Source organism: Rutilus rutilus (genome assembly GCF_951802725.1).
Source record: "Rutilus rutilus genome assembly, chromosome: 22".
Taxonomy (NCBI): domain Eukaryota; kingdom Metazoa; phylum Chordata; class Actinopteri; order Cypriniformes; family Leuciscidae; genus Rutilus; species Rutilus rutilus.
The window spans coordinates 20,766,729-20,793,228 of NC_140227.1; the positions used below are offsets into that span (position 1 = coordinate 20,766,729).

General features: G+C 39.2%; 2 protein-coding genes across 2 annotated transcripts; one reads left to right on the plus strand and one right to left on the minus strand.

Annotated features, from left to right (window-relative positions):
- The first annotated feature begins 100 nt into the window (after positions 1 to 100).
- Positions 101 to 11,956, plus strand: top1a (DNA topoisomerase Ia). The gene is made up of 21 exons (XM_084395453.1): positions 101 to 262; positions 665 to 689; positions 3,748 to 3,844; positions 4,081 to 4,201; positions 4,369 to 4,415; positions 5,399 to 5,488; positions 5,647 to 5,728; positions 5,830 to 5,927; positions 6,121 to 6,236; positions 6,606 to 6,727; positions 6,815 to 6,937; positions 7,028 to 7,215; positions 7,298 to 7,442; positions 8,155 to 8,298; positions 8,539 to 8,724; positions 9,668 to 9,736; positions 10,862 to 10,976; positions 11,083 to 11,210; positions 11,344 to 11,438; positions 11,548 to 11,697; positions 11,793 to 11,956. Exons 1-21 carry the CDS (start codon positions 230 to 232, stop codon positions 11,893 to 11,895), a joined length of 2,277 nt encoding a protein of 758 aa, XP_084251579.1. The 5' UTR covers positions 101 to 229; the 3' UTR covers positions 11,896 to 11,956.
- Positions 11,957 to 13,850: 1,894 nt separating this feature from the next.
- On the minus strand, positions 13,851 to 24,814 carry zhx3a (zinc fingers and homeoboxes 3a). Its single transcript, XM_084395452.1, has 3 exons — positions 24,532 to 24,814; positions 15,543 to 18,664; positions 13,851 to 15,009 (listed from the first exon to the last, which is right to left on the minus strand). Exons 2-3 carry the CDS (start codon positions 18,506 to 18,508, stop codon positions 14,976 to 14,978), a joined length of 3,000 nt encoding a protein of 999 aa, XP_084251578.1. The 5' UTR covers positions 18,509 to 18,664; positions 24,532 to 24,814; the 3' UTR covers positions 13,851 to 14,975.
- Between the last annotated feature and the right edge of the window lie 1,686 nt (positions 24,815 to 26,500).

Sequence of the window (26,500 nt, forward strand, 5' to 3'; positions counted from 1 at the left end):
ATAGTAAATGAGGGGTGACGTCACAGAGAGCGGCGCTGTATGGGAGGAGCCAGGGGCAGGAATAACGCCTTTTTTATCCTTTTAAACGCGTCTGACATGCGCAGTGCTTTGAATTTCGGGCTTGGTCTGTTACACAACTGTGTCTTTCTTCATTCTGCCCACAGCTCCTCGCCGGCATTTTACTTTAACAGGCTTTTAACTGTGTTATTTTATAATAAGACACATAGAAATGAGTGGGGACCATTCCCACAACGATTCCCAGGTAAAGTGTTTGTGATTTAACGTTGTCAGTTATTTTTTTTCTTTCTTGATGGTTTGTAGTCACTAGCTCGGCTGTTTAAATTCCATCCGCAGCGGCAGTTTTCCCCAAGCATGCTAAGCTAACAGGCACCAGAAGTCGGCTTTGAATGTAATAATTTTATATTTTCAGCCCTTGCTATCCTTTGCCGCTGTTCTTACGTTAACGTCCACTAACAAATGCTTAATTTTGGGAATAAAAACTTTAAACAGTCCCCTGGCCTCCGCAGCGGTGGTGTTTAAACGCTGTTTTATGAACAGGCTTGTTAGCTTGTGCGCTAACTCCGACTAGCATCAAGTTGAAAGTTAGCAGCCTATTGACATGGCACGGTTTAACATTAACTTATACACCACTGTTTTTCCGCAGATCGAGTCGGGATCCAGATATAATGGTGAGTGGGACTTGTCTAATCACCACATTATGATAAAACACATACGTTTATACATTTAACGTGATCGCTCAGCAGCTTGCCTGACGACCAGTTAGTTTTAAGGACAGAAATGGCGTCCCAGAGACTAAGTCCCCTCTCGCTCTCTGACAAGCGCCTATTGTTCACATTGAGGCCTTCTAAATCGTATTTATACTGCTTTTAAATAAACGATAAACGGCGATTTTGAAAGAGAAAGAGGTTTTTTGTCAGTTAATGTAGCTTGATCGTTTTTAGAGTTAGAAAAATGGTCAAACGGGGCTTGTGAAAGTGAGGGTTTGGGGGTTGAGGACTTAGTCTCTGCGCCATTTTCTTTTTCTCTGTCTAGCGGTCTGAATGTAGTGAACGTTAAGTGCACATCGACATGATTATGGAGGAGAAGGTTGGAGAAACGTGTGTGACCTGTTTCGAATGATCGCACGAAAATAAGCTCTCGACCTCAAATACACTTTAATTCGATGAGATCTCATGAAAAATGGACTTTACTATTTAAACATTAACTGTAATTATGCAGGTATTTAGTATCTATAAAACTAATCTTTTGTTATGGTATACTGTAATCTAATCTGCGTCAAATGAACAGTCACAACCAGATTTAATGAACTTAAATGAGCCAGTAGTGTAGGATGTAGTTTTTTTTGTACCTAAACCTGATTTCACACAACTGTCATTGGTGATAGCCTATTAGTTTGGTCATGCAGGTTCAAAACATGACCAGTCAGAGAGACTTTTTTTTTTACTGACCTCATTTTTTTTTTTCTTACCTCCAAAAGATCAGTGACTAATGAGAGTATTTCCTATTTCTATGCAGTTTAAAACTTTTTAGCATGACATGACAGGAAATTCCACTTAGGCACCAGACACTCTTTTTGTGTTATGCAATGCATTATAAGGGTGCCAACAAGTGCTTATTTAATAGACAAAAATGAAAACTCGTGACTTTAATTATTTTCATATTTCTGACACAAACACGTAAATGATAATCAGGTTTGTTATGCACTTTATTTCACAGGGCATCAGTAACATTTCTTCCACTGCCTATTATAAGTGCAATGATGTTAGTAGTTTAATGGTATAATTTTTATTCAAATATATTTTTCAAATATAATTCAAGTTTCAATCTGGATTTCAAAACAAAACTGCTGAACTTAGTCTTGTACTTTGATAATTAATTTTGTTTTCCACTGGGAAATAATAGATAGAACAATGAGGGTGGGTAAAGGATTTCTGCCACTGCATTTTATCCATTTTTTTATTTTCTGCAACTCACCTCAAATAAATGCTTTTTGAATATATTTTTCTTGCTACACTTAAATCCACACAGTCCATTCTTTGTGCATGATGCTTCTGGTAATCAATTTTGCTCTCCACTATAAGAGCATTTAGGATGTTTAACTGATGGCTGTGTTGATGCACGAGCTGCCCGTTTACACCATGCCATTCCATTGAGCGTCCACCAAGTTCTTGTCAGGGTTTGGGGATATATTAAAAAGCCATGCTCAGCCCTGGAAACAATAAAATGAGACTGTATATTCAATAAAACAGTCATTTTTCTTTTTTTCAAACTTTGTGTGTCTGCCCATACTTTACACTACATTTGCATGCATGAGAAGTACCATAAACAATGTTATATATCTGGTATCATAGTGGCAACTTTTTGAAATCACACATGAGGAATGTGTGTTGACTCATCAATTAAAAAAATATATATATGTAGGGACTGTTTTTGCATTGGCCTAGCATGCATTAAATCTAATTGTCCATTTGCTGGTAATTTTAGTATATGCAGCTTTTATTTTGTATTTCCTTTGTTTGGTTCGCTCAATGCATTCACTTTAGTCAAAAGGCTTATTTCAGACTTCATTACTGACTGTGGATTTGCTTTTTGTAATGAAGCTTCAGCATGTAACAATTCTGCTGACAATGAACTTGTCCACTAGAGGGAACAGTACACAAATAAGTTCTCCCACAGTCCCAGATGTGCATGTTTTGCTGAAGGGCAAAATGGACATGGTGAATGGTTGGCCCATAGTGAGTGTTTTTAAAACATGTAATTAGCACAAGGCTAAAATGTAACCCCACACTTATAGATGAATAATATGCCTGAACAGGAGTTCTAGTAAGGATGCATATCTAGAGGTAGAGGAATGTTTGTCGCATTTGGTAATGCGCTCATGCGTACTGTAGAAGATAAAGGATTTGATTTCACATCCTAACTGAGCACTCCTGTCCCTCTTAATGCTTGAATGCACCCTACTGTAACATGAGGTTCATTGTTTCTCTGTGCTCTTAAAGGATGACATTTAAGTTTGTTTGGATTCTGAAGCCTCGTATAGTTCCCGTTCTTTCTTTTGGTCCTCGCGATAGAAAGGGAGATCGTTTTGCTTTTGCCTTTTGGGAAGCCTGTTACAAAACACCTCCAGCTTTCTCACTGTCCGATACAGTGTCAGTAGGATAATGGCTGGCTCTCTTGTTGTTACCCAATCCAGCCTACCGACCTACACATTTCCTAAAGCAATAGTCCTCTCAAAGTAAACAGTCTTAGCTGAACCCTGCGAAGAATGGCGTGTCTATAAACACCATGCATAGCTGAGAGTGAAAACTGGACACTTCACCTCAAGAGGTAAAGTGCCAAAATCTACAAGGTGTGATTAATGTGTCTGCAGTAGGTCGGCAAGGACAACCCAAAATGTGTCATGATGTACTTATTTCAAACCAGTTGTCTGTAAATGGTCTTCAGCATTTGACCATTCTCAAATGGATTTCTCATTTAGGTGTGAGCAAAATTACCCAACATGGTGTTTGCAGGTTATTCTTTGCCTCGTTTTTGTTTGTGAACGCCTAAAGCACCAGAAAAATTTCAATGTAGAGGACTGTTTGATTTAATTCTTTTGAACACTTTCTAACCCCCAGTTTTGCTTTTGAATCTGTCTTTCCTGTTCCAGGGACATACTTTTGTTGCCAGGTGTTCGTGGCCTTTTGAATGTGCAACATAATTTCTTAACAATTTCTTTGTTGGCAGATTCTCACAAACACAAAGATAAATACAAGGACAAAGAACACAGACACAAGGACCACAAGAAAGACAAAGAACGTGAGAAATCAAAGTACAGCAACAGGTATGACGTCACTTTTATTCTACATTAGATATATAGGCGGTTTATAGCCCAGTTTGCCCTTTATGGAGTGTGTTTGATAAGCAGGGCGTGGCCTTTAGTGTTCAGACCACAGGAAGGAATGTTGGCTTTACTGCAACTTCCTTTGTAAACACTATCATCTATTTGGAGCTGATTTTGTTGATGGACCAGACCATTGTGGCAATTAGATCACGACATGTTTTATTGCATTTTGGCAGCGAACACAGGGACTCCTCGGATAAAAAGCACAGAGATAAAGATAAAGAGAGGCTGAAACTCAAAGATGGATCCTCAGACAAGCAGAAGGACAAACACAAAGAAAAGAAAAAGGAGGAACGGGTGGGCAGAATCCTCTAACTTTTATATCGCAGCATTTTTATCTGACCTGAATCCTCTGGCTATGGAGGAGTTGTAAATAGTCTTTTGTGATGCACACAATTTTGAATGCTTTTATTGACCGCTTTCTCTTTTTTTTTTCTTTTTTTCTCCGTTTTCTTCCTCAAAAGTCTTTTGATGGCAAGCCCAAAAAAGAGAGGGAGAATGGATTTGCAAGGTGAGTGAGAATCCTAAATCTGACGTAAATGATGCAACTGTAGCCATAAGAGTAGATGGTCATTTTAAAGTGGTCATCATCTCACAACAATTTTTTTTTTTTTTTCTCCACTATTTTGACATGACTAGTTCAGAAAAGTTTGTACTAAAATAAGCCACGCAAAACAACCCTCTACAATGCGAGTAAATTACTCGCATATGCGACTAAATCTTCACAATCTTCAAATCTTCTAGTAGTACTGTTATCTTAATATTAATTACTATCTATTTTTTTTACAGAAACAGTGACCAACAATAGCTTAACCGCCACTAGACCTAAGTTTAGTTAAAATGACAAATATGCATTCATACATGGTTACCACGTTTTAGTTCTAATTACTAAAGTTTTATCATTAAATAGAACTTGATTATCATTTCATAATATAATACTTGATTGACTGATGTTAAGTGTACGTTGATATAATTAAAAAAACGTGCCTTTTTACAAAGAAAAGCTGATTTGGTGGAATTGTATATATTATATCAGTGTGTATATATATATATTAGTTTATAATACAAGTCTGGCAAGTAAACTAAAACGTTTTCCAGCCAATGGCGATTCTACTTCCAAGGTGTGCGTAAAGGGTTGCAAAAGATCCTGCTTAAGTGATCAGCAATCTTGGTATACATAAACTTCATCTGCCAATATTGGGACTTATTCAGCTGCTACATACACCAGTGTTGGCAAACTTTTTAGACCGTATTATTACTCGTGAACTTCTGTTTTGTATAATAGTATCTATACTGCTTCCTCTGAACACTGAGTTTTGTTTATCTTAAAAGATTAAAGAAAATTGTTTCCTCATATGATCCCTTTAAGACCAATGGCATGGTTGTAATCACATAATTCAAAACATGAATTTATCTTGAGACCATTTAAATGGGTTCTCAGTTTTGATCACATGAGCAAGAAAACAAATAATGAGTGTCTCATCCTTTATACAGCCCTTTAATTAAGTCTGAACCCGAGAATGATGACTTCTACCACTCTCCTAAACACGAGAAGTCTCTGAAGAGAGAACGCGATGATGACGAGTAAGTGTTCGCAGGCCATTTTAAACTAACTGTAATCACAAATGCATTGATTCTTTGTTTATAACGTTAAGCTTTTGAGCAAATAGGAAGTGATTATATGGTAACTGAAAGGTGTTGGGTGCCAGACCATTTAAACACTTTTTCAATTATTCCTTCAGCGCTGAGTTCAAGCCCAAAAAGATTAAAACCGAGGATGACAGAAGTGAAAAGAAGGCAAAGAAACGGAAACAGGTAGAAGAGGTATGTTTAAGGCCTTGGCTTATCTCTCCAAGTTAGACTTTCCAAGAATGTTTTATTTTATCTTTTAACATTGATAATTTGAATCTTCTGTTTTGCCATAGGACATAAAGCCCAAAAAGAAGACAAAAGACAAGAAAGGAGAAGTTGCCACAGATGGCAAGAAAAAAGGAAAAAAGGAGCCAGAAGATAAGTGGAAATGGTTAGTCTCACATCCTCTCATGGTCAAGTAATTGTAGTCTGACTCCTCGTCTTGTGTCTGTTTTGATTTTATTCTGAGATCTGGTGCAGATCACAAATGTCCTTGTTCCGGCACTTTGCAGGGCCATTGTGGTTGACTGTGTTGGGATGTTGGTTTACTACCTTCCATTTATGTGTTTTTTCATACCATTTAGGTGGGAGGAAGAGAGGTACACAGATGGCGTGAAATGGAAATTTTTGGAACACAAAGGACCCGTCTTTGCACCTCCATATGACCCTATTCCCAGCAATGTCAAGTTCTATTATGACGGTACGTACTTATGACGGTCTTTTAACGACTCAGTGGCGGTGTGTGAGGTGGGTAGACCATCCTGTTCTGGAGTTATTCTAATTGGATGGCCATCAAAACTGTCGGAGAAGCAGATGTTGGGTTGTGTAAACTTCAAATGTTTTAAACAACTCTGTTCCTTTGAGTTTGGGTGGAGTCTTTAGCAATATACTAATGGAACAAAATCGCAGTGTGTTCAAAAGTTCTTTACAATGGATATCTTCAGTAATTGGCTTTGTATTAGAAAGGTTCAGACGCTGAGGCTTTAGTAACATTGAATGATCTTGATGAAAAGATGGGTTTAGCTCTTTTTGCAGCTGTCCTGAACCTGCTTTTATGGTCTGTCACCAGGTAAACATATGAAACTCAGCCCTGAGGCAGAGGAGGTGGCCACCTTCTTTGCAAAAATGTTGGACCATGAGTACACCACCAAGGATATATTTCGGAAAAACTTCTTCAAAGATTGGAGGAAGGTAATGTTGCAATGGTGTCATCCTCCCTTCTTGCTTTTTTAAAAGGTGTGTGACTTTTATTAATCTTGCATGATCTTGTCATTTTAGGAAATGACGTCTGAAGAGAAATCCAAAATCTCAGATCTGAATAAGTGTGACTTTTCTGAAATGAGCGAATATTTCAAAGCTCAATCCGAAGCCAGGAAGGCCATGACTAAAGAAGAGAAACTGGTAAAATGAAACATCAAAATACCAAAGTAATTGTTGGTAAAATATCGGGGTGTTTTGTCTCGATTCAAACTTTCTTTTTTCCACCTTAAGAAAATTAAAGAGGAGAATGAGCGCCTTCTGCAGGAGTATGGCTTCTGTGTTATGGACAATCACAAAGAGCGCATTGCCAACTTCCGTATTGAGCCTCCGGGCTTGTTCCGTGGCAGAGGTGACCATCCCAAAATGGGCATGCTGAAGCGTCGTATCCGACCTGAGGACATTATCGTTAACTGCAGCAAGTAAGGAGCATTCATCACAGCGCAACATCAGCCCATCTGCTGAGATTTTTTTTTTTTTTTAATCCTATGCTTCTCATTGTAGGGACTCAAAACATCCTAAACCACCTCCCGGGACGAAGTGGAAGGAGGTGCGTCATGACAACAAGGTGACGTGGCTGGTGTCCTGGACTGAGAATATTCAAGGCTCTATCAAATACATCATGCTGAACCCCAGTTCAAGGATTAAGGTAAATTATAACAGGCATCTCATTTGAATAGAATTAGGGTTTCAGTAGCACTGACTTTGATTTGTTCTATACATTTCAAAATGTATATTATACATTCAGATGTACACTACCGTTGAAAATTTTGCTGTATGTCAGTATGATTTACATTTTTTACGTTTTGGAAAGAATTTTCTTATCCGAAAATGCCAAGTCCGCATTTATTTGCTCAAAAAAAGATAATATTGTGAAATAACGTTTGTCTATTCGGCAGCCATTACTGCAGTAATCAGTGCCACATGATCCTACAAGTAACATTTCTTTCCAATGTAGAAATATTTGAATTTGAGCAATTGAAAAGAATATTTAGAAAAGGCAGAACAGTATTTCTTTATGGAGCTCTTTTGAAAAAAATTACATCTTCACTTCACTACTGCTTATCAATTTAATGCATCCTTGCTGAAATTTAAGGTTTTCAGTATGAATTTCCTTTAAAAAAAAAAAAAAACCTTAGTGATCCCAAACTTTTGTGCGGTAGTATATATGGTATAATCAGCCTTTTTTTTATTATTTATTGTTTAGATTGAAATTTCAGAATCGAAGGTTTTATTTTTAAATGGACAAAATGGCGTAGATTTCAGCCATTTTAAATATCAGACATAATGTGAAAGTATTTGACTTATATGAATTATCGGATTATAATATCAGTGCGTTCCTTGTGTTGTATTTCTTGCAGGGAGAGAAGGATTGGCAGAAATATGAAACAGCCCGTCGGTTGAAAAAGTGTGTGGAGCGAATCCGTTCGCAATACCGCGAAGACTGGAAATCAAAAGAGATGAGGATCAGACAACGTGCTGTTGCTCTTTACTTCATTGACAAGGTTTGCATTGCTTAGATCAATGTAACATCCTTCATTTCAAGCTCATGACCCTGAAAGCATGTGATGAATAGGTTCATTCAGATGTACTCTATAAAAGCTCAAAGCATTTGGTACATTTAAAAAAAAAGATTGTCCATGGTTGTACATTTTAATGCGAGGTTTGTAATATCATTTTGAGCTAAAAGCAGAAGTTGAAAAGCAAAACTGTGTTCTACCTTTCCTTTTTTCTATGTGCTGTAGCTGGCTCTGAGAGCAGGTAATGAAAAGGAGGAAGGAGAGACCGCTGACACAGTGGGCTGCTGCTCACTTAGAGTGGAACATCTATCTCTCCATCAAGAGATGGACGGCCAGGAGTTTGTCGTGGAGTTCGACTTTCTCGGTAAAGACTCCATTAGATACTACAACAAAGTCCCTGTTGAGAAGAGGGTAAGTGTTTTATTTTTATTATCTCTCTCGTTCTTCTCTCTATTACATTTTCTACATTCCGAATGCTTTAAGGCATCATAGGTACACATCTGAAGGCAAATTTTAGGTGAACCATAAGGCAGCATCACATGTATCCTTCACATATAAAGTGAGCTTTTTGTACCCTACAAGAATCAATCTATCTATCCTAAACGTTGATTTATAAGTTCTTGAAAAGATTATGCAGAGGCTCTTTTGTGGTGTGCAGTTTGCTGATGTAGGGTGTTCCAAATCAGTCACTTGTAAGGTTTTTTTCAGTTAGGATGCTGCCTGAGGCATCTCATTAGGTTTTTGGTACTCAGCTAATATATCCAAAACTCCGCAGCCTGTGCCCTTACACCAAAAAGTCCACTCGTATCATTCTTCAGCAACTTCACCGGTTACTAAACGCATGCAATAAAGTTCTAATTACAGTTTTTAATGCTCGTCATGGGATATTGAACTGAATTGATTCATTTTTATGCCGTTGTGCACACTTTGAACCTCCGTTGCCAAGATATTAACTAAGTTTTGTCCTTCATGGGCATTGGATGCTTCTAGGTGCCTATAGACTTGGGAGTGCTTTCCTTCAGCATCTGAGAAGTTTTGTCCCCCCATATTTGAATTGTTAAACCAGTGTTGATTGCTTCTCATACTGCAGTCATCAATTCATGCCAGTTGCTCTTTCCAATCCACTTTTTTGTTTTTTGTTGTCTAACAAAAAAAACGAACGAACACAAACTTTTGACAGTCTTTTGTACATCGCAAGTGTCCTTGGGTTTGTGAAAGGCGCTTTATAAATCAAATGTGTGCTTCACCAATTTACTGTGCCATGTTCAAATGAAAACTCCTTATCTGAGTGCTATTGATTAGCAGTTGTGTGTTGGTTCTGCCTTTTGTGAAAATCCCATTTAAAATGTTACAGGTTTTCAAAAATCTCCAGCTGTTTATGGAGGACAAGGAGCCTGAGGATGATCTCTTCGATCGTCTCAATGTAAGCGGCCTTTTTCACCAGTCTGTTTATTGCTTAGAATACCAAGTTAAATGCATCAAATGAAAGGTTTAGTTCACCCAAAAATGAAAATTCTGTCAATAATTACTCACCCTCATGTTGTTCCAACCCCGTAAGACTTTCGTTCATCTTCAGAACACAAATTAAGATATTTTTGATGAAATCTGAGAGCTGTCTCACTCCTTCATAGGCTGCTAGGTAATCTAGATTTCTAGGTAATCGATATCCTGAAAAGTTAGTAAAGACATCGTTAAAATAGTCCAAGTGACTACAGTGGCTCAACCTTAAATTTATCAAGCGACGAGAATACTTTTTGTGCGCAAAAATGACTTTATTCAACTATTCATTTTCTTCTGTGTGAGCCTCTGAGTAGAGTTCTCAACGGGTCGGGTCGGCCCGACAAACCCGACGGGACCCGCGGGTTCGGGCCGAAAATATAATCAAATGACTCGGGTCGGGTCGGACCTCGGGCTTAATCTTTTCCGCTCAGTAAAAAAAAAAAAAAAAACATTTATTAATCATCGCTGCTGGTCACCGTAAAGAAAGTCTGGCTGCTGCGTGTAACGTGCATCATGGAGAGGGGCGGGGGCAGCCCTGATGCCGCTGCGTGCACGCCTTTAGCCTGGAGAAGAAGATGGAGTTGGTGAGAAGTAAACTTGCCACAGGTGAATTCACCGTCGCTACTACAGCCTATTTATATATTTAAAGTTTATTGTTTCAGTTGTTTGTATTGTTAAAAGGCGTGAACATTAAAGGTTGATTTGAATTCCCATCTGCTGGTCATGATAATACGTGTATGAGAGAAAAAAAAAAATCCGTCGGGCCGCGGGCCGGGTTCGGGCAGGTAATTCATGTTTATGTGTCGGGTTACATCGGGTCCGGGCTTTAAAAGCCACGGGCCGGGTCGGGTCGGGTTGTAATTTTCAGGCCCGTTGAGAACTCTACCTCTGAGTGAGTTCACGTAGTGTAACCGCGCAGCGCTTCTGGGTTGTACGTCAGAGGGTGAGTAATTACTGAGAGAATTTTCATTTTTGCGTGAACCCTTCTTAAACCCTAACCCTTTAAGACCAACATCCTTAATTGTAAAATGACTTTCCTCTATTGCAGACATCGATTTTGAACAAGCATCTTCAGGAGTTGATGGATGGCCTTACGGCTAAAGTGTTCCGTACTTACAACGCCTCCATCACACTGCAGCAGCAGCTGAGCGAACTCACAAACTGTAAGTTCCATTCACTGTAGATAAAGAATTAGATTGGGGTGAGTTACCAGAAGTGGAGTCCGTTATGTACAAGATGTGACTTAAGTTTATTATGAATTGTTTTTAGCGGAAGAAAATGTTCCTGCGAAAATCCTCTCCTACAATCGGGCCAACCGAGCAGTAGCCATCCTGTGTAACCACCAGAGGGCACCACCCAAGACGTTTGAGAAGTCCATGCAAAATCTTCAGACAAAGGTATGAGACGTTTGTGACCTTGTCCTCGTTGTCTTTAGGCTGGTATTTTTCTGGTATTTTTTTTGTTAGTGCAGGGTCTGTTGGACCATCTAAATGTTTGCCTTTCCTGCATTCACTTGTTCATTAAAACCAGATTGACGCAAAGAAGGAACAGCTTGCTGATGCTAAAAGAGAACTGAAAAGTGCCAAGGCTGACGCCAAAGTACGCAGAGATGAGAAATCCAAGAAGTGAGTGTCAAAATATTTGCTTGAAGGGCGCCCAACTGAATTTGGCCCCTCTTTGTGCGTTTGTATGTGATTGTATGCTGCTTTAATGTTGATGGTTTTGGCAACCCAGGGCCGTGGAGACCAAGAAGAAAGCTGTGCAGAGGGTCGAGGAGCAGCTGATGAAGCTGGAGGTACAAGCCACTGACCGGGAGGAAAACAAGCAGATTGCCCTGGGTACCTCCAAGCTCAACTACCTGGACCCACGCATCTCAGTAGCTTGGTGAGATGACGTTTTCGTAGGTTGTGCAGTAAAAGTCTTGATGATTTATGCCCCTTTTTAATTTTGACGTCTTGTTTCTTTTTATTTCCTTCCAGGTGCAAGAAGTTTGATATCCCAATAGAAAAGATCTATAACAAAACTCAGCGTGAGAAATTTGCCTGGGCTATTGACATGGCTGAAAAAGACTTTGAATTTTAAATCCTCTTTGCGATTTTACTTTTCCCTCCACCCCATTCTTTTTTTCTTTTCTTTTTTTTTTTTAATAATTCTTTTAGTCTAAGTGATTTCCGGCAGGATGTGAAACGAGCATAGTGTCGAGAGGAGGCCTAAATGCCACGATTTGGGTGACTTTTTTTTTTTTTTTTTTTTTAGGCTGTGACCTGTAATCTTGTAGGTTTTATTGGGTCGTTCTTTTAAGAATGAAGTATGTATGCAAGGTTGCATGGTCTTTAAGCCATGAACTGGAAAATCAGTGGCTGACCTATTGAACACTTTTACTGTCTCACTCCCCTTCCATCTCTGGACAAAGGGGCCCAAGGATGTCTGAACTATGAACTCGCGTGGTCCGATAGCTACTGTATTCAACTACAAATTGCTTTGTGGATCATTTCATTTTTAGTTTTGCTGTATTTTTAGCCCTCCTGTATTAATAATGAATTCTATATTTTAATAGAAGATTAAAAAAAAAAAAATCAAAGAATTGCTTAAGTACACCCACACGCCTTTTTAGGAGAAGAAATGTGTACACCAGGTGTGATATTTTATGGGAAATATGACCATGTAAAGCTGTGTGTTTGAGTGAGTGTTACATGAACTGTTCACTTTTAAAACTGGAGTTGGAACTCTTGTGTAAACTATATCCAGACCACAAAGTAGGATGCTTGGATGAGCTACAGGGGATTACAGCTTCAACTATTATTTCCTTAAACATGCAGAATGTGAATTGCTCTTGTTTTTTTGTTTTTTAACAGCGTATATATCAGGGTCTTGTTTCCGGTGTAAATGTGAACCAATTTCCCCCCTCCAACACACACACACACACACACACACACACACACACACACACACACACACACCTTTTTGTCTCCAGTATCCTACAGATTGTCTTCATGGCTTTGAGTCTCCATCTGGTTTTAACTTAATGTGTAATGACTGTTTCCATAAGATAAAAAAAGATAAAAAAAACTGTATCTGTTACTTGAAGATATCACTATTAGGATGTATTATTTCAGGGTATGGCAAAAGGGTTTTTTTTTTTTTTTTTTGCTGAAGGGTATGTGAGGGAAATCAACTTTGCCAAAAACAAAAGTCTGTGTTCTGATTTTAAGCTGTTTTATTTTGTAATTGTTTTAAGATTTAAGGATAGACTTATTTTAACATTAACTTGAACAGAATCTTTATTTTGTTTTCCACTCCAGTCTGGAAAGAAATGTTAGTGACAGCCATGTAACTTTTCCCAACTTATCAAGCTCATGCCATAACCTCTGATCATGTTTTTTTTTGTTTTGTTTTTTTGTTTTGCTCATTTGTAGGTTATTTAAAAATAAAACCCTACAACATGATTTACACGTTGTTTTCAAAGAAACTCGCTTGGATTTAGCTTTTTAAAATCGACGGGTAAGATCTTGCGAGAACTCAATGCTTTAAGATGTTTTCTGCTTAGAATAATGGGTTGAAGAACTTCCTGTGTTCCCAGAACCGCGTGAAACGAGCACCAGGTCTTGCTTTGAGAACAGGCCTCAGGAAGAACTCGGAGGGGGAGCGTAAAAAGACCCAGCCTGTTTGTCTTGGAAGAACGGCCTGTATGATGTATTAGCCAAGCTGTAGTCTTAGGCAAGGTTTCATTCCTTTTGAAAAGCGCACCGGGGACCGCTCTGTGACTCTTGTGCTTCGCAAAGTATTCTAATCATTTGTTCCCTCGGTTTCTTCTTCCCAGATGGCTTCATCTCCCGCTTCAACGTTAATGAAACCGATTGAAGCGACAGTGTGTTGATCATTTTCATGTGCTTCATTTTAGCCCAAGAAAGCGGCAATTAACGTAAATCCTACCAATTGTGCATTTGCATTACTACATTGGAACTTTTGTTGGAATAGACCTTTGCCAAGTCATTGTGTATAACTTTCAATGGCATGAAATGCATTCAAGACGCCAGTTCTTAAATTTGACATTCTCCATTTATTACCAAAAGATTTGTAATGTGTAGAAAGTATAACACTCCAGTGCACTGTGTTCTTTTAGACAGACCTGCACAATGGGAACGGACGGGAAGGTAATACTGTTAAGTCCAGATATTATCTTTACGTGTTAACTTTTAAAAGAGAAACCACGTTTGATACAAATGCAAATAATAAGGGATGAAAAGCACCTGTTATTCATTTTGGATGGTCTGAACTTAGCAGCATATAAATGATGCATAATGTGTGTGAATATATACTATATATATTTATATTTATATCGTAGCCCAACTCAAAACACAGGGAATATCCAGTTAGCAGAGCACTTGATTTGACTGTCTGTGAGAACTGTAATACCCCTCAGAATCTAAGCACAACATTTTAAACTTTCTCCACCATAAATTAACATTTCTTCTTTTTCTTTTTTTTTAAGCTTTTCACATATATAATAGTCTTGCTAATGCTTATTTAAAAAAAAAAAAACACCTCCGAAGATATAGCAGCAGTTCTGTTGGGATTTCAAACCCCCAATTTATACACACATCAACACAGTTGCTGAAAAGCTTGTTTGTGCAGCCAGTCATAGAAATAGAAAGGTGACGTTTAAGGCAATGTCTGGCCAATTCGTTGTGTGTGCAGACAGACACCACTAAAGCGAGTTATAGTGCATGATTTGTCACTAACTGCTCGATGCTGTGTGGAAAAATAAGCCATGGAGAACTTATTTGATCTGGACATGAAGGAAAACTGGTTGGAATATCCCAACAAATATGGTAAAACCCAAGGCATTGCAGAAGTGCTGATCATCTGACATATTACAAAGTATCACAATATCTAACTGACATTCCTAACGTCCAGTACACCCTCGATAGTGCAGTTTCAAGCATATACATCATAGTTTCCTACACAGAATTTACCTAAATCAAATCAGACCTACATTTGGAGCGGCTACTCTCTGGATTGGCCGTCTTCCAAAAACTCAAGTCCATTGACCATCACAAATTTTACAATCTCATCTGCTGTCATATTTAAAGAAAACAAGAAATGTAATGTCCAGGATGAATATGGGATCCTCTGCCTTTTCATCTCGCGGAGTGAAGTCCTTAAACTTTCAGAAGCTCTCCTCTCAGACAGTCCCTGTAGGGGGAAAAAAAAAATGTGTAAGACCAGCCCAAACACAACGAATAGTATCACACCATGAACTCCACAAGAGAGCCGAGATTCCAGCACTTTGCTACACACAATTTTCATTATTTATTCACGTTAAGACACACTTTGAGTAACTCCATAATTCATAAGCTCTGCCTTCACTAACACCAAAAATAGCCTTTTAAATAAAGCACATAAACGTTCGTGCCAGTGACTAATTCAAAATACTGTATCAAAAATCAGTTGATCAAAAGGCCAAATGCTGTTAATATGCACATAATTTAATTCACATTTCCAAATTAAACTAATTTTACAATTTGTGTTACTTTGATTACCTTAAACAAAGTAATGTGATGTGACAATCCAAGAGTAGTAGACAGCAGTTGAAGACTCAGTCAGTCTCAACAAGTCAGTTGCTAGAAAAACTACAATGGGTCTCTTGGGAAAATGCTCAAAATTAGCTTTTTTTATTTTTCTTAAATAAACTGATTAATGGTCCATCAGTAGTCTGCAGCTATTACCTTGATTGACTGTCTTGCGCTTGATGCCCCCTCAAACTCTGGTTGCCCATTGGTTGCTGATGCTCCTCATCCTTTATCTCCCAGTAATCTTGTTCTCCCGCTGTTGATTTGTCTAATTCCGCCATAGCCTCTTTTGATTTTTTCTTTTTCGGCAGCATTGGAGTTTCAGAGTCTAGACTCTGAAAAATACTTTTCTGCTCTGGGCGCAGATCAAGTTTAACTTGCTCTGTTTCAAGCCCCACAAGGATATCTGATTGATGTGGTTCGGTGTTACCTATATCAGATATACGCTCTTCAGCCTCCACCGGTACGTGCTTATAGCTTTCGTGCCATTCTGAAGAGTCGTTTTTATGGCTGGGACCACTGTCATTGATCAAGTTTTCCAACGGCTTGCTGATTAGCTGCTTGCTGTTGGTCTTGTACAAACTATCTTCATTGTTCAACGCTATTACGTTTATCTTCATTGGGCTCACGCTCGACTCTTCAGGATAGTCGCTGTTGCTTTCCCATTGGTCCACTTCTTGTATGTATTGACGTAAAAGCGGCATGCCTTGTTTAGCCTTGTTAGTGTTATCGTTTGTGAAGCTATGTAGTGTGTTAACAAGGTTGTTATGCTCGTTCTTGTCAGACTTGTAAAATGTATTTGTAATTCCGCTGTGCTGTTCAGAAACCCTTCCTTCGTTTTCTTTTTGTGTTAAGTTTCTGTGCAACCTTTCTTTATCAAAATGTGATTGCTTGGAGTCTTTGTCTAAGGCAGGTAAGTGCTTGGGGTCATGTTCCTTGTAGTGAATGGCAGTAAAGTCTGTGGACTGGACCTGAGGTGCTCCCAGCAGGATTTCTGGAGGATGTTGCTCCTGAGGAGCAGAAAGGGATGGAGAGGAGTGCTGATTCTGTTCCTCCAGAAGATGCAAACTTGCTGCAGGGTTAGTTTGGAGGGAGCTCTGGGACAAGTTGCTAAACGGTCCCCCCAAAGCAGACTGGGAGTCTGTAAAAGCACGTACATGGTATAGTTGACCTTGGGGAGCAAGAAACTGCTTTTGTTCTGGGAATGAGTTTTGGATAAAGCTTTTTCTCAGAGTGCCTGGTTGCTCAGGTAATACCTTGCCCTTTCCAAGCGATGGATCTATGAGACTTCCGGGCTTTGGGACCAGGCTATGGGTAAGGGGTGGTATGAACTCTTTAGTTCGTATGTTGCTGCTGCTGCTGCTACAAATGGCACTAGTGTCAGAGTTGCTTTTGCTGGTGTGATCTAAGATGTTTCCCTCCTTTTTAGTGCAAATAGTACTGTGGCTGGTGCTTTTATAAGTGCTTCCATTGTTATATTTGCTGGTGGTGGCGAAGCTGCTGTTACTGCTTTCTTTTGCATTACTGGATACTTTCTGTTGGCCATAAATGGAAGTTGGACTGAAGTGAGATTTGCTGGTGCAATTTGTGTTCCTGTCATTGACTTGACAATCAATTTTCCTGACTATGTTTGTCAGATTCATAATGCTGCCCTCACTGTAACTGCTGTTTTGACTCTTGGGAGTGCCAGGCAAGCAGCTAATGTTAGTCTTGATGGATGAGCTGAAGCCAGTCTCACCTTTTCCAGTGTGTCCATGATTGCTCACGCTACCTCCTCGGCTTGCAATGTTGCAGTTCTCAGCTGTCCGACAAGATAATTCATTTCCAGTTTCCTTAGTGATGACAGCATGATGGATATTTACCTGTGGCGCCTGGACCACTGAATGCTGCTGCTGCTGCTGCTGCTTAAGGGATGTGGCATGGGTCACACTAGGCTGGCTGACTATGACCCCTCCTTTCCAACCCATTATACTTCCCTTTGGTATCTGTTGTATATAGTTAGAACTCAAAGAAGCGGACTGGACAGAAACACAGTGTTGGGAAATGTGGTGAGGCGACTGATTCTGTGACGTTTTCGGTGTGGCTTGGAATACAGTGTTGAACATTTTTCTACGTGTGTCCTCGATTTCCTCAGGAGACCAACTGATACCTTGCTTTAGCCTTTGGGCCGTGAACCAGAGCTTGATCTGCTCCTCTGGGAAGCCAGAGACCACTGTCAAGTAACAGAGCTCTGCTTTGGTAGGGTAAGGAAACTTACCAAAGGACGTCTTAAGAAAACTGCTTAAATCCATGGCTGGATCATAGGTGGGGATGCTACTTAGAGGGATCATGACCTTTGGGAGATCAATGTTTGAATCAGGTGACGACAGATTAGAGTTCCACAGAGGACCACGGTTATGCATTCCTGGTATTCCATGTGTGTTTGGGATTTTATGGACCGGAGGGGCAATAGTGCCACAGATGATATTTGATGTTGTTAGGGGTAAGGTCCTTACTGAAGTGCCATTAGTTACAGTTGCGGGCTTTTCGCTGCTAGGGACGGCCCGGTGTACCTCAACAGTATGGGAGACGACAATTTTTTTGTGCCCCCCTTTGGTCATTTTCATTATGGGTGTCTTGGTAATGGATATTCCAGATTCACTGAAATCCTCTTCTGTAAACAGGGTTTGCTCCACTGTGATAGCCCCATCTCTTTTGGTAACCTGCAAGGATACTCTCTTGTGCGTGGTATGGAGTTCTGGATGTGATTTTGCATTATGTAAAGCAAGACCTTCAAACTTCACTGCTGAAACCTTGCAAGACAGGCAGTAAAAGTTTGGTTGAGCATGAAAGTCCATGTGACAGTTGTCCATATGGTGTAGAAACAGGTTCAAGTCTCCGGACTCAAAGCAGCACAAAGGGCAGCTATATGTTCCCCTTTCCCAGCATGAAGTCTTCGGTTCGGCTTTCAAGAGATCATGGAATCGTTGTGTATCCTCATCTTTTGAAGAGATACTGAGAATGCTGTCTTCGGGTATTGTGGGTAAGAGCTCAGGTAAGCATCCTAGTATGATGTCCTCCCGCAAGTGCTTGTTTTTTGATGGAATCATACAGGGAACGGTGGATTTCCTCTTGCTGGCCATAGTGTAGGATTGTGCAGATGAGTAAAGAGTCAGAAACAAATACTGGAATTGTATGAAGTTGAGGTGTCATCAGCCAGCCGTGATGAACCAGCAATTGGTAAAATCTTCAGCTATCAGGACTTACCATTGTAAAAGGGAGCAAAGTAACAACTGAACCTAAGGAGAGAAAACATGACATTTTTATATAAAACACTGATAAAAAAAAATAGAAATTAATGTCAGCATGGAATATGCATTACAATATTTGTCCTAAATGAGAGACAGTTTATTGAAATGATCTCACCAACCACTGTTAAATGTTGATTATAATAAAATCACTAATATGAAGTAAAAACTATTTTTTTCTTTGCCTAGTAGAGCTAAATACAGTTCCTTATTAAGAGCAGAAACATTGTACTGATGCGCTGAAATAAAATCCGTTTTTTTAATGCGCAAAGAAAATGAACAAAATGTACTTTTAAGAAGTTTTCATTATAAGGGATCTAAAATAAACAGATATCAAGATACCGTTTCTTGTTATAAATATACTCCAAAAATGTTTGTTTCCAAAAATGTGCGTTTATATTCCTGCATAGCGAATCAAACCCAGTTCTACATATGTTCACACACACACACACACACACACACACACACACACACACACACACACACACACACACACACACACACACACACACACACACACACACACACACACACTTCAAATCTTTTTGCTGCACTTTTCCACACACAACACACTTTGGGCAGTGTGGGAGCATTTCAGGATAAAGTTCATATGTGATTCACATTTTTCTGCCAATTGTTTTTAAAAATAAATAAATAAATATATTGTAAAGATTCTTACATCTACCATACTGTATGTAGTCAACTTTAAAACTTAAAATATAGAAAATTTGAAACATCAATATAAATTAATGTGCGTTACTGTAAACCTATATAAAAATAATAACGGCGCATTGGCGCTATAGATCGATGACAGTATGTGTTGTCTCCATCTTGGAAGCTGATAGCAGAGCACATAAATTAGCTTATCTAGTTTGAGCAGTTCCAATACTTCAGCTAAAAACTAGCTGGTGAATAAATCTAGAAGGCTAATATAATACTTGATTTTCCATGCGTTATGCATCTGCAAAAGATTCTAATTAAGCCACCCAAGACTTCTGTTTGGGGTTTAGCTCTAAATTTCCTTGACCTTCTCTTTCATCAGACTACAAATACATTTTGGATGAAAACAATGTGGTGTCCATGTGTATAAATTTTTTTTTCAATATGGCCAGCTGTCTTTAAAAAAAGAAGGGTAAAACCATTCAGAAGTAAAAACACTGCCCAAAATACACAGTGCTCCCAGACATGGCACTGGCAGTGACGTACTCTTTTGCAACTGACTCTTTTATTTCTCATGACGGCTGCCTTCCTGCCAGAAAAATAAATAAATAAATACAAATAAAACTAGGTCACCAGCAACTTATGCTGTAATCCTGGTTCCCTGCATCCAGACGTGGGCATTTACTGTATGTTCAGCCTGCTTATGAGTGCATGATACTCAGATTTCATCAATGGATGTTAACCCCTGACATGAATCAGTGTTACTGAAATTATTGCACCAGACGGCTCTGAATGGAAACTTTACAAGAAGTTGCGTAATAATATTAACAATGTTCATAAATGTGTGTGGATTTTTTCTGTTTGGAAAGAATAGAAAAAAAACGATATTTGTTAATAAAATATGTGCAACATAACTTACACACAAGATTTATATTTGTAATAAAGTTATAGAGGTCTAGATGTGGAGTTTGTCTGAACGAATGAGGGCACCTACTATTCTTTCAGATGGTAACAAAAATCTGCTCTCCAGATTCATCTATTATAAACCATAAAATGCTAGTTAACTACAACAGACATATTAATATCTAGATGAAGCTTTGAACGAATAGCCTGATTAGCACCGGACAAGTAGGAGATGGTTCAAAAATGTTATATAAAAAAACAGGTCACCCTTCAAAGAATGGGATGCTTTATCTGGCAACCGAGACGTGCGATTAGACACAGGACAAGAGGTTTCCAGACAGTGAGCTATTGAAAAGGGAACTCAGAAAGAGAGGCCTCGTGTTTCAGCACCGGGGTGAACCAGTCTCACACAAAACAGTCTATCCTGCTACTGTGTGTCTCAGTACTTTCGTAGCTTTAGCGGCGAAACCGGAGGCCTTTTTATCCCGGCAACCTGTGGAGTCAAGGCATGCAGTAGATTTGGTTGAAAATTAGCACAACAACACTGACCTACATTTACGTCTTTGAACCGTTTGAAACTAAAATCTTACATCATGTTATATGTTTCACATTTAATAAGTCTGGCTCTGCTTAAACATTTTAGATAGTGATGCACAGTATTAAATGCAGTGTGAGGGCAAAGGCCTGGCAATACGGGCCTTACATAATAAAGATCCTCTCTCTCATTATTGATTAAAGGCCGAAGCATCCCAGACTGGACGTCCTTTATTACATAGGACTACGCTGAATAAGCCTGCAAAGATATCAATAGATTCTCAGCATGAACATCTTTGTAAAGCAGCTGTAATAAAATCTACATTTTTCTATGCAGCAACAAAAATAATTTTCTCATGATAAGGGGTCTAAAATAAACAGATGTTATAAACAGTCACATTATTTAAAGCTGCGAGTATGTTTGTATTCTTACATTCAATATTGCACCCAGTTCTCTTTTATTTGATAATTTGCTCACACACACCCACACCCCCCTAAATCCTCTTCTTTTTGGTGCACTCCTCCACACACACTTCAGGCAGTGCGGGAGCATTTTAGGATAAAGTTCATCTGCGGTTCACATTTTTCCTCCTCTTCTGCTTTAACAATTCTGTAAATATCTTGCATTGACTGTTAATCTGAGTGTCGACCATATGTAGTAAAGTCATTGCTGTGTATATATATATATTCTAATATCCCTCTTCAAATTCAATGAAAATATTGGCAGAAGATTTGTGCGAGTAACGTGCACTGATTAAACCTTTGCTTTTAGTTCTGAATTTTCATGAGCTTCTCTTTCATCAGACTATAAATACATTTTGGGTAAAAACAATGTGGTGTCCATGTGTATATATTTTTTTCCAATGGTTCCAGCTGTCTTTTAAATAAAGGAGGAAACCATTCAGGAATTAGAAAAAAAAAAACTGAAATGACGGCCCAAAATACACAGTGCGCCCAGACACGACCATGACGTCCTCTTTTATTTCTTAGACTGGATCTGCTTTATTATACGAGGCTGATCTGAATAAGCCCATAAAGATTTAAGTAAATTTTAGCATGAACATCTTTCATAAGTGCTGCATGAATGTGACTTTTGTTTAACGCCAAGAAGCCATAACAAAGGTCAGTGAGCACATGCTGTAATAATTATATTTCTATAAGTACAAGGAAAAAAACGGGTCATCATAAGAGTCTGTCGTGACCATTTTTCTTCATTCTACACAATGGTGCTCCCATTTACGAGGGAAACATGACACTGAGCCGGAAGCCATATGCAGTGCCCTCAATGCTTGCATGCCATTGAAAAATTTCCTGAATGTGTGTGCCAGTACTTAAGATGGGCATGTGACTACATGCCATCATTGTCCGATGCTGCTTGCGAGATATATCAGTGACGGCGTCAAACACGTCCATATTAATTATGTAGAGACTGAAGCACCGCTGAGGCATCCTACAGTTCACCTTCATTATAGGATGCGACTCATTAGCAAAATGCCACCAACACAGGCGTTTTTACCATCAGCTATTTCTGGGCTGCCCGTGTTTATGTTTAAATCCAGTCAATGAACCTTATGCGAGTAGTACTACAGAAAGCTGGGTGCCATCAGAAGTGCCCACTTTGCCCCCCTTACCTCGGTGACTGCTGCACGGACTCTTGGGAGGCCAGTCTGCGCTGCCACTCATGTGTTAACATTGCCATAGCAACCCCTCTCCTTTCACTTTCCTTGCCCACAACACACAGAGGGGACTAAATCCTCTATTCTTCACCAAAAAAACACACACACTTGGGGGACATTTTTTGTAGCCCTCCAACCCAAGAGAAACAAAACTCCAAATATTTTATTTGACTGTGCTATTTGTTTATGCCAATATACAAATTGGAAACAAATGAGGATCCATTCCTTTTTCCGCTCTGTAATCATGGCAGTTTCCCCCCCCCCACTAACAGAGCACCCCGGAATTTTACAAAAGGCGGTATTTGCGTTTTCAGAATTACTTTGCCAGTCTTGTGACACAAAAATCTGCCATCAAAGGCACGGAAAAGATTCAGAAATCGTAAGCCTTCAAAAAGGAGAGAAATAATCATTGATGTGATGTGCTGAGTTTGATCACCGGTGCAACACACTCATTAGTTACAAAAAAGAAAGATGGCGGAGCACCATGAATTGTACTGAGTCAAGTGCCAGGTCTCGGCGAATGCCAGACTCCTCCATACAAAACCGCGCTGGAACAGCTGAAATACTTGTATGGCCGACACTCCGCCGTTAAGCCAAAAGTTTGTCTCAAAAAGTACTGAGGTTAATACGGGCTTTACGGGGAGGTTTTGGGGATATACTCCTATTGTGGAGCTCATTTCTGTCTGTTACTCCACGACATTCATCCACTCTTTAGATTTACAAATTTAATAAGGTAATGTGAGATATCACAGAAGGACATTTTTGTTATTACATGCACAGTGAGCTTTTCATTATAAAATAATTTAATCATTTTGACTGCTTTTATAGCACGGATAGAGGACATAATTATAATTCTGCTTAGAAAAATCCAGTTGGCATTAGACAGACAATTCTCTTCTCTTAATTCAAAGAATATTACATAAACCGGCAGCTTTTACTGGAAATCAACATACAATAAAGTGCACACACAAGCGACTTAACATTTAGTCCTTCATTTTGTGCCGTCATGCTGTTCTAACTGGACACAATAAGAACAGAGCAAAGTGTGCATGTATGTACAAATCACATTTTTCTTTGAGTATTTTTTGTTGTTGTTACAAATAGTTTGGGAAGGTCACGTTCTAAACGGTTTACTGTTCTAATTGCACAAAATCAGGATGAAAGGCAATACTGCTATGCCTGATTACAACACTGCAGACCAGAACACTATTCCCACAAGGGAACAGACGTTCACCCAAAAAACACAAGGACCTATAGATAGCATGCATATATAGCCTACTTATGATCCATTTTACAATGTTATTCTGCATGCTAACTTTAAAAAGTAGTGTAGTTCAGCAGAAAGTGATGTTTATTGAACAGATGCTTGCGAAAGAGAGTTGAGATGAAATGCCATGAGAGCGTATCATTCTAAATAATAATTTATTATGTGTGGTATCAGAGCCAGGGTTAAGATCTGGAGTTAAATCTGAGTTTCAGTACATTCTGTACCCATTAACAGTTGATAGCGCGTGCTTATCCAGATCTGCGCCAGCTTTAAACTACAGGAACCCCCCGACGCGTTCGTCATAGTAAAGATCACTTTTGGAAATCGATTATGCGCCAATATTTCCGTGCTCCTCGCCGGTGATCAATCCGAGTCACGGGTCCCATTTTGACCCCCGTTTGAAGTAGGAATCTGACGCGTGACGCTCCGAAATGGACAGACTATAGTAACATCACACAGGCACGTTGTAGCGTGCGAATAATTAAATTGAAAGCAGACGAGAACACTGAGTAACAAACTGTAACAAACTGGTAAGTTAACCCTTTCGCTTCATATTGAGGCAGTAGTAACCTCCATCCGGCTAGACGTTTTTATCGGGAGTTTGAGTGTATAGCGCGGCGCAATATTTTGGCTATTACCAAAATTTTTAACTAAGCACTCCCATCTACTGTCGCCATTTTATACATAGAGGCGACTTCACGCGCCGCATATGAGTAGAATAACAAGGCACGCTTCTCTATACTAGAACTACTTTTGAGGACTGTTCGCGTCACCTAAATAAATCGCTTTCACTTCTTTGAAAAGTCAAAGTTCCCTACCTTTTCGTCGGCTCTGGTGACTGCGAATGGAAATCCGTTATTGATAAAGAAATGAATAACATTTAGGTTTCGCTCCGCTCCGGGTCTCGGGGGAACAGGAGGGGCCGAGACCTCTCCTCAGATGAACCCTGTGAACTAACGTGAACCCGTCGGGTCACCGCGATAAGGAGCATCTACTGCTTTATGGCACACTGATTATGTGCCCGGCTGACATGGGCGCTGCTGGAGTGGCGAGAAGGGAAAGAAATGCACGCCAGGCGCTCTCAAATAAGGGCACGTGATTAAAGCGCGTCACCCAAACCCAAAATCCTGATCCTACCCCTCTCTGTTCTAGGACGGGCTGAGCAGACACACTGAAGGGAGTGACTCATGCGCAAATGTCTAATATAGCCAGAAATATGGAGCAGCGCTTTCGGTCAGTAGGTCGTATAAGGACGAGGGGGGAAACCAACCTACTATACCGATCATGAGCATGTGCCTACTACATATAGGCTACTACAAACGCATGTTTGGAACAACCGTATGAAGAGAAAATACGAAATGTTGCGCGCAGTATTAGGCTACAATAGAAGAAGAAAAAAACAGAATAGATTAGAATATCTATAGCTACATGACCAAACTAGAAATGATTGCGCTACATGTAATGTATATTAAATGTATTAGGATAGGCCTACATATTATTAGAATAGAATAGAATAGAATCTCTATAGCCACAAAACCAAACTGGAAATTGTTGTGCAACATGCAATACATATTATTGTTGGAATAGAATAAAATAGAATAGAACATTGCCACACAACCTCGGGGAAATGAATGTGCGACATGCAACAGAATACATATTATTATTGGTATTATCAATAAAATAGAATGGGAAAGTCTCTATTTCCACACAACTATGATTTTGTGCAGCATACAATTAAATACATAGGCTATTATAAATAGGCCTATATCAATATTAACCTATTATTATTATTAGAACAGAATAAGAGACTCTAATTGCCACAATAACCAATTATTATTGATGTTGCTATCTTGGAGTAATAATCACCAGAAATATGTATACACACTTTTTATTACCAGTGATAATAAATATGCACAGCTGCATGCAAATGTGTCCTTGGCTCTGCCATACTTACCACTGAAACCATGAACAGTTTCAGAAACACTGATTACAATATAGCCTATTTTGAGAAGGTCATATAAGGTGAAAGTAAATCTGAGATTTCCCATACTGTTGTGCTCTCTGAACTGATAACAACTAGTCAACCATGAGTGCAACAAACACCAGCCTGTCTATTATCAACAGGTTGTGTGATACTCAGTCCTTGTATGTGGGCACATAAAATACGTATAACGTTTCAAAGTCTTTACTTTTCTTTTCTTAGGACGTGGTGGTAGACCTGCTATCCAGGGGCTCCCCCTCACGCCACACTGGCAATTACACCTTTAGACGTGCAGCTTTTTTGACAGTACAGGCAGAGATGAATCTGATTGGATAAAGCCCGAAAACACCTACTGTCCATTACGAGACGGTTGCCATGCGGTTTGGGCTTTTCCTTCATTAAGGCCTCGGCTCGAACTTTTTTATTTATTTTTCAGTGTGAATGCATTATCTTTATAAATATTATATAGAGGACACTGGGGTTAGTTGTCACAATTACTATTTACTGTTTTTTAGCCCAAAAAAATCTAATGGCATAAATGTGTTTTCTCCAGCACTGGTTTTGTTTGTTGATTTTAAACACCTAGTTCAAAAAATCTTAAATTATTTTATTTTTGAATGAATTTTTGCCCACACAAAAAAACTACAACATTTGTCATATTTTTTGCAATATCTGTTGAATAATCAAGTGAACATTAAATCACACTACAATACAATCAAGAAATGGTCAACTATATTATGAAATAAACTATTGAAAGGTATGCAGTGATAAACTGTTCTCAGGACTAGTTTCATAAGTGTCAAGTT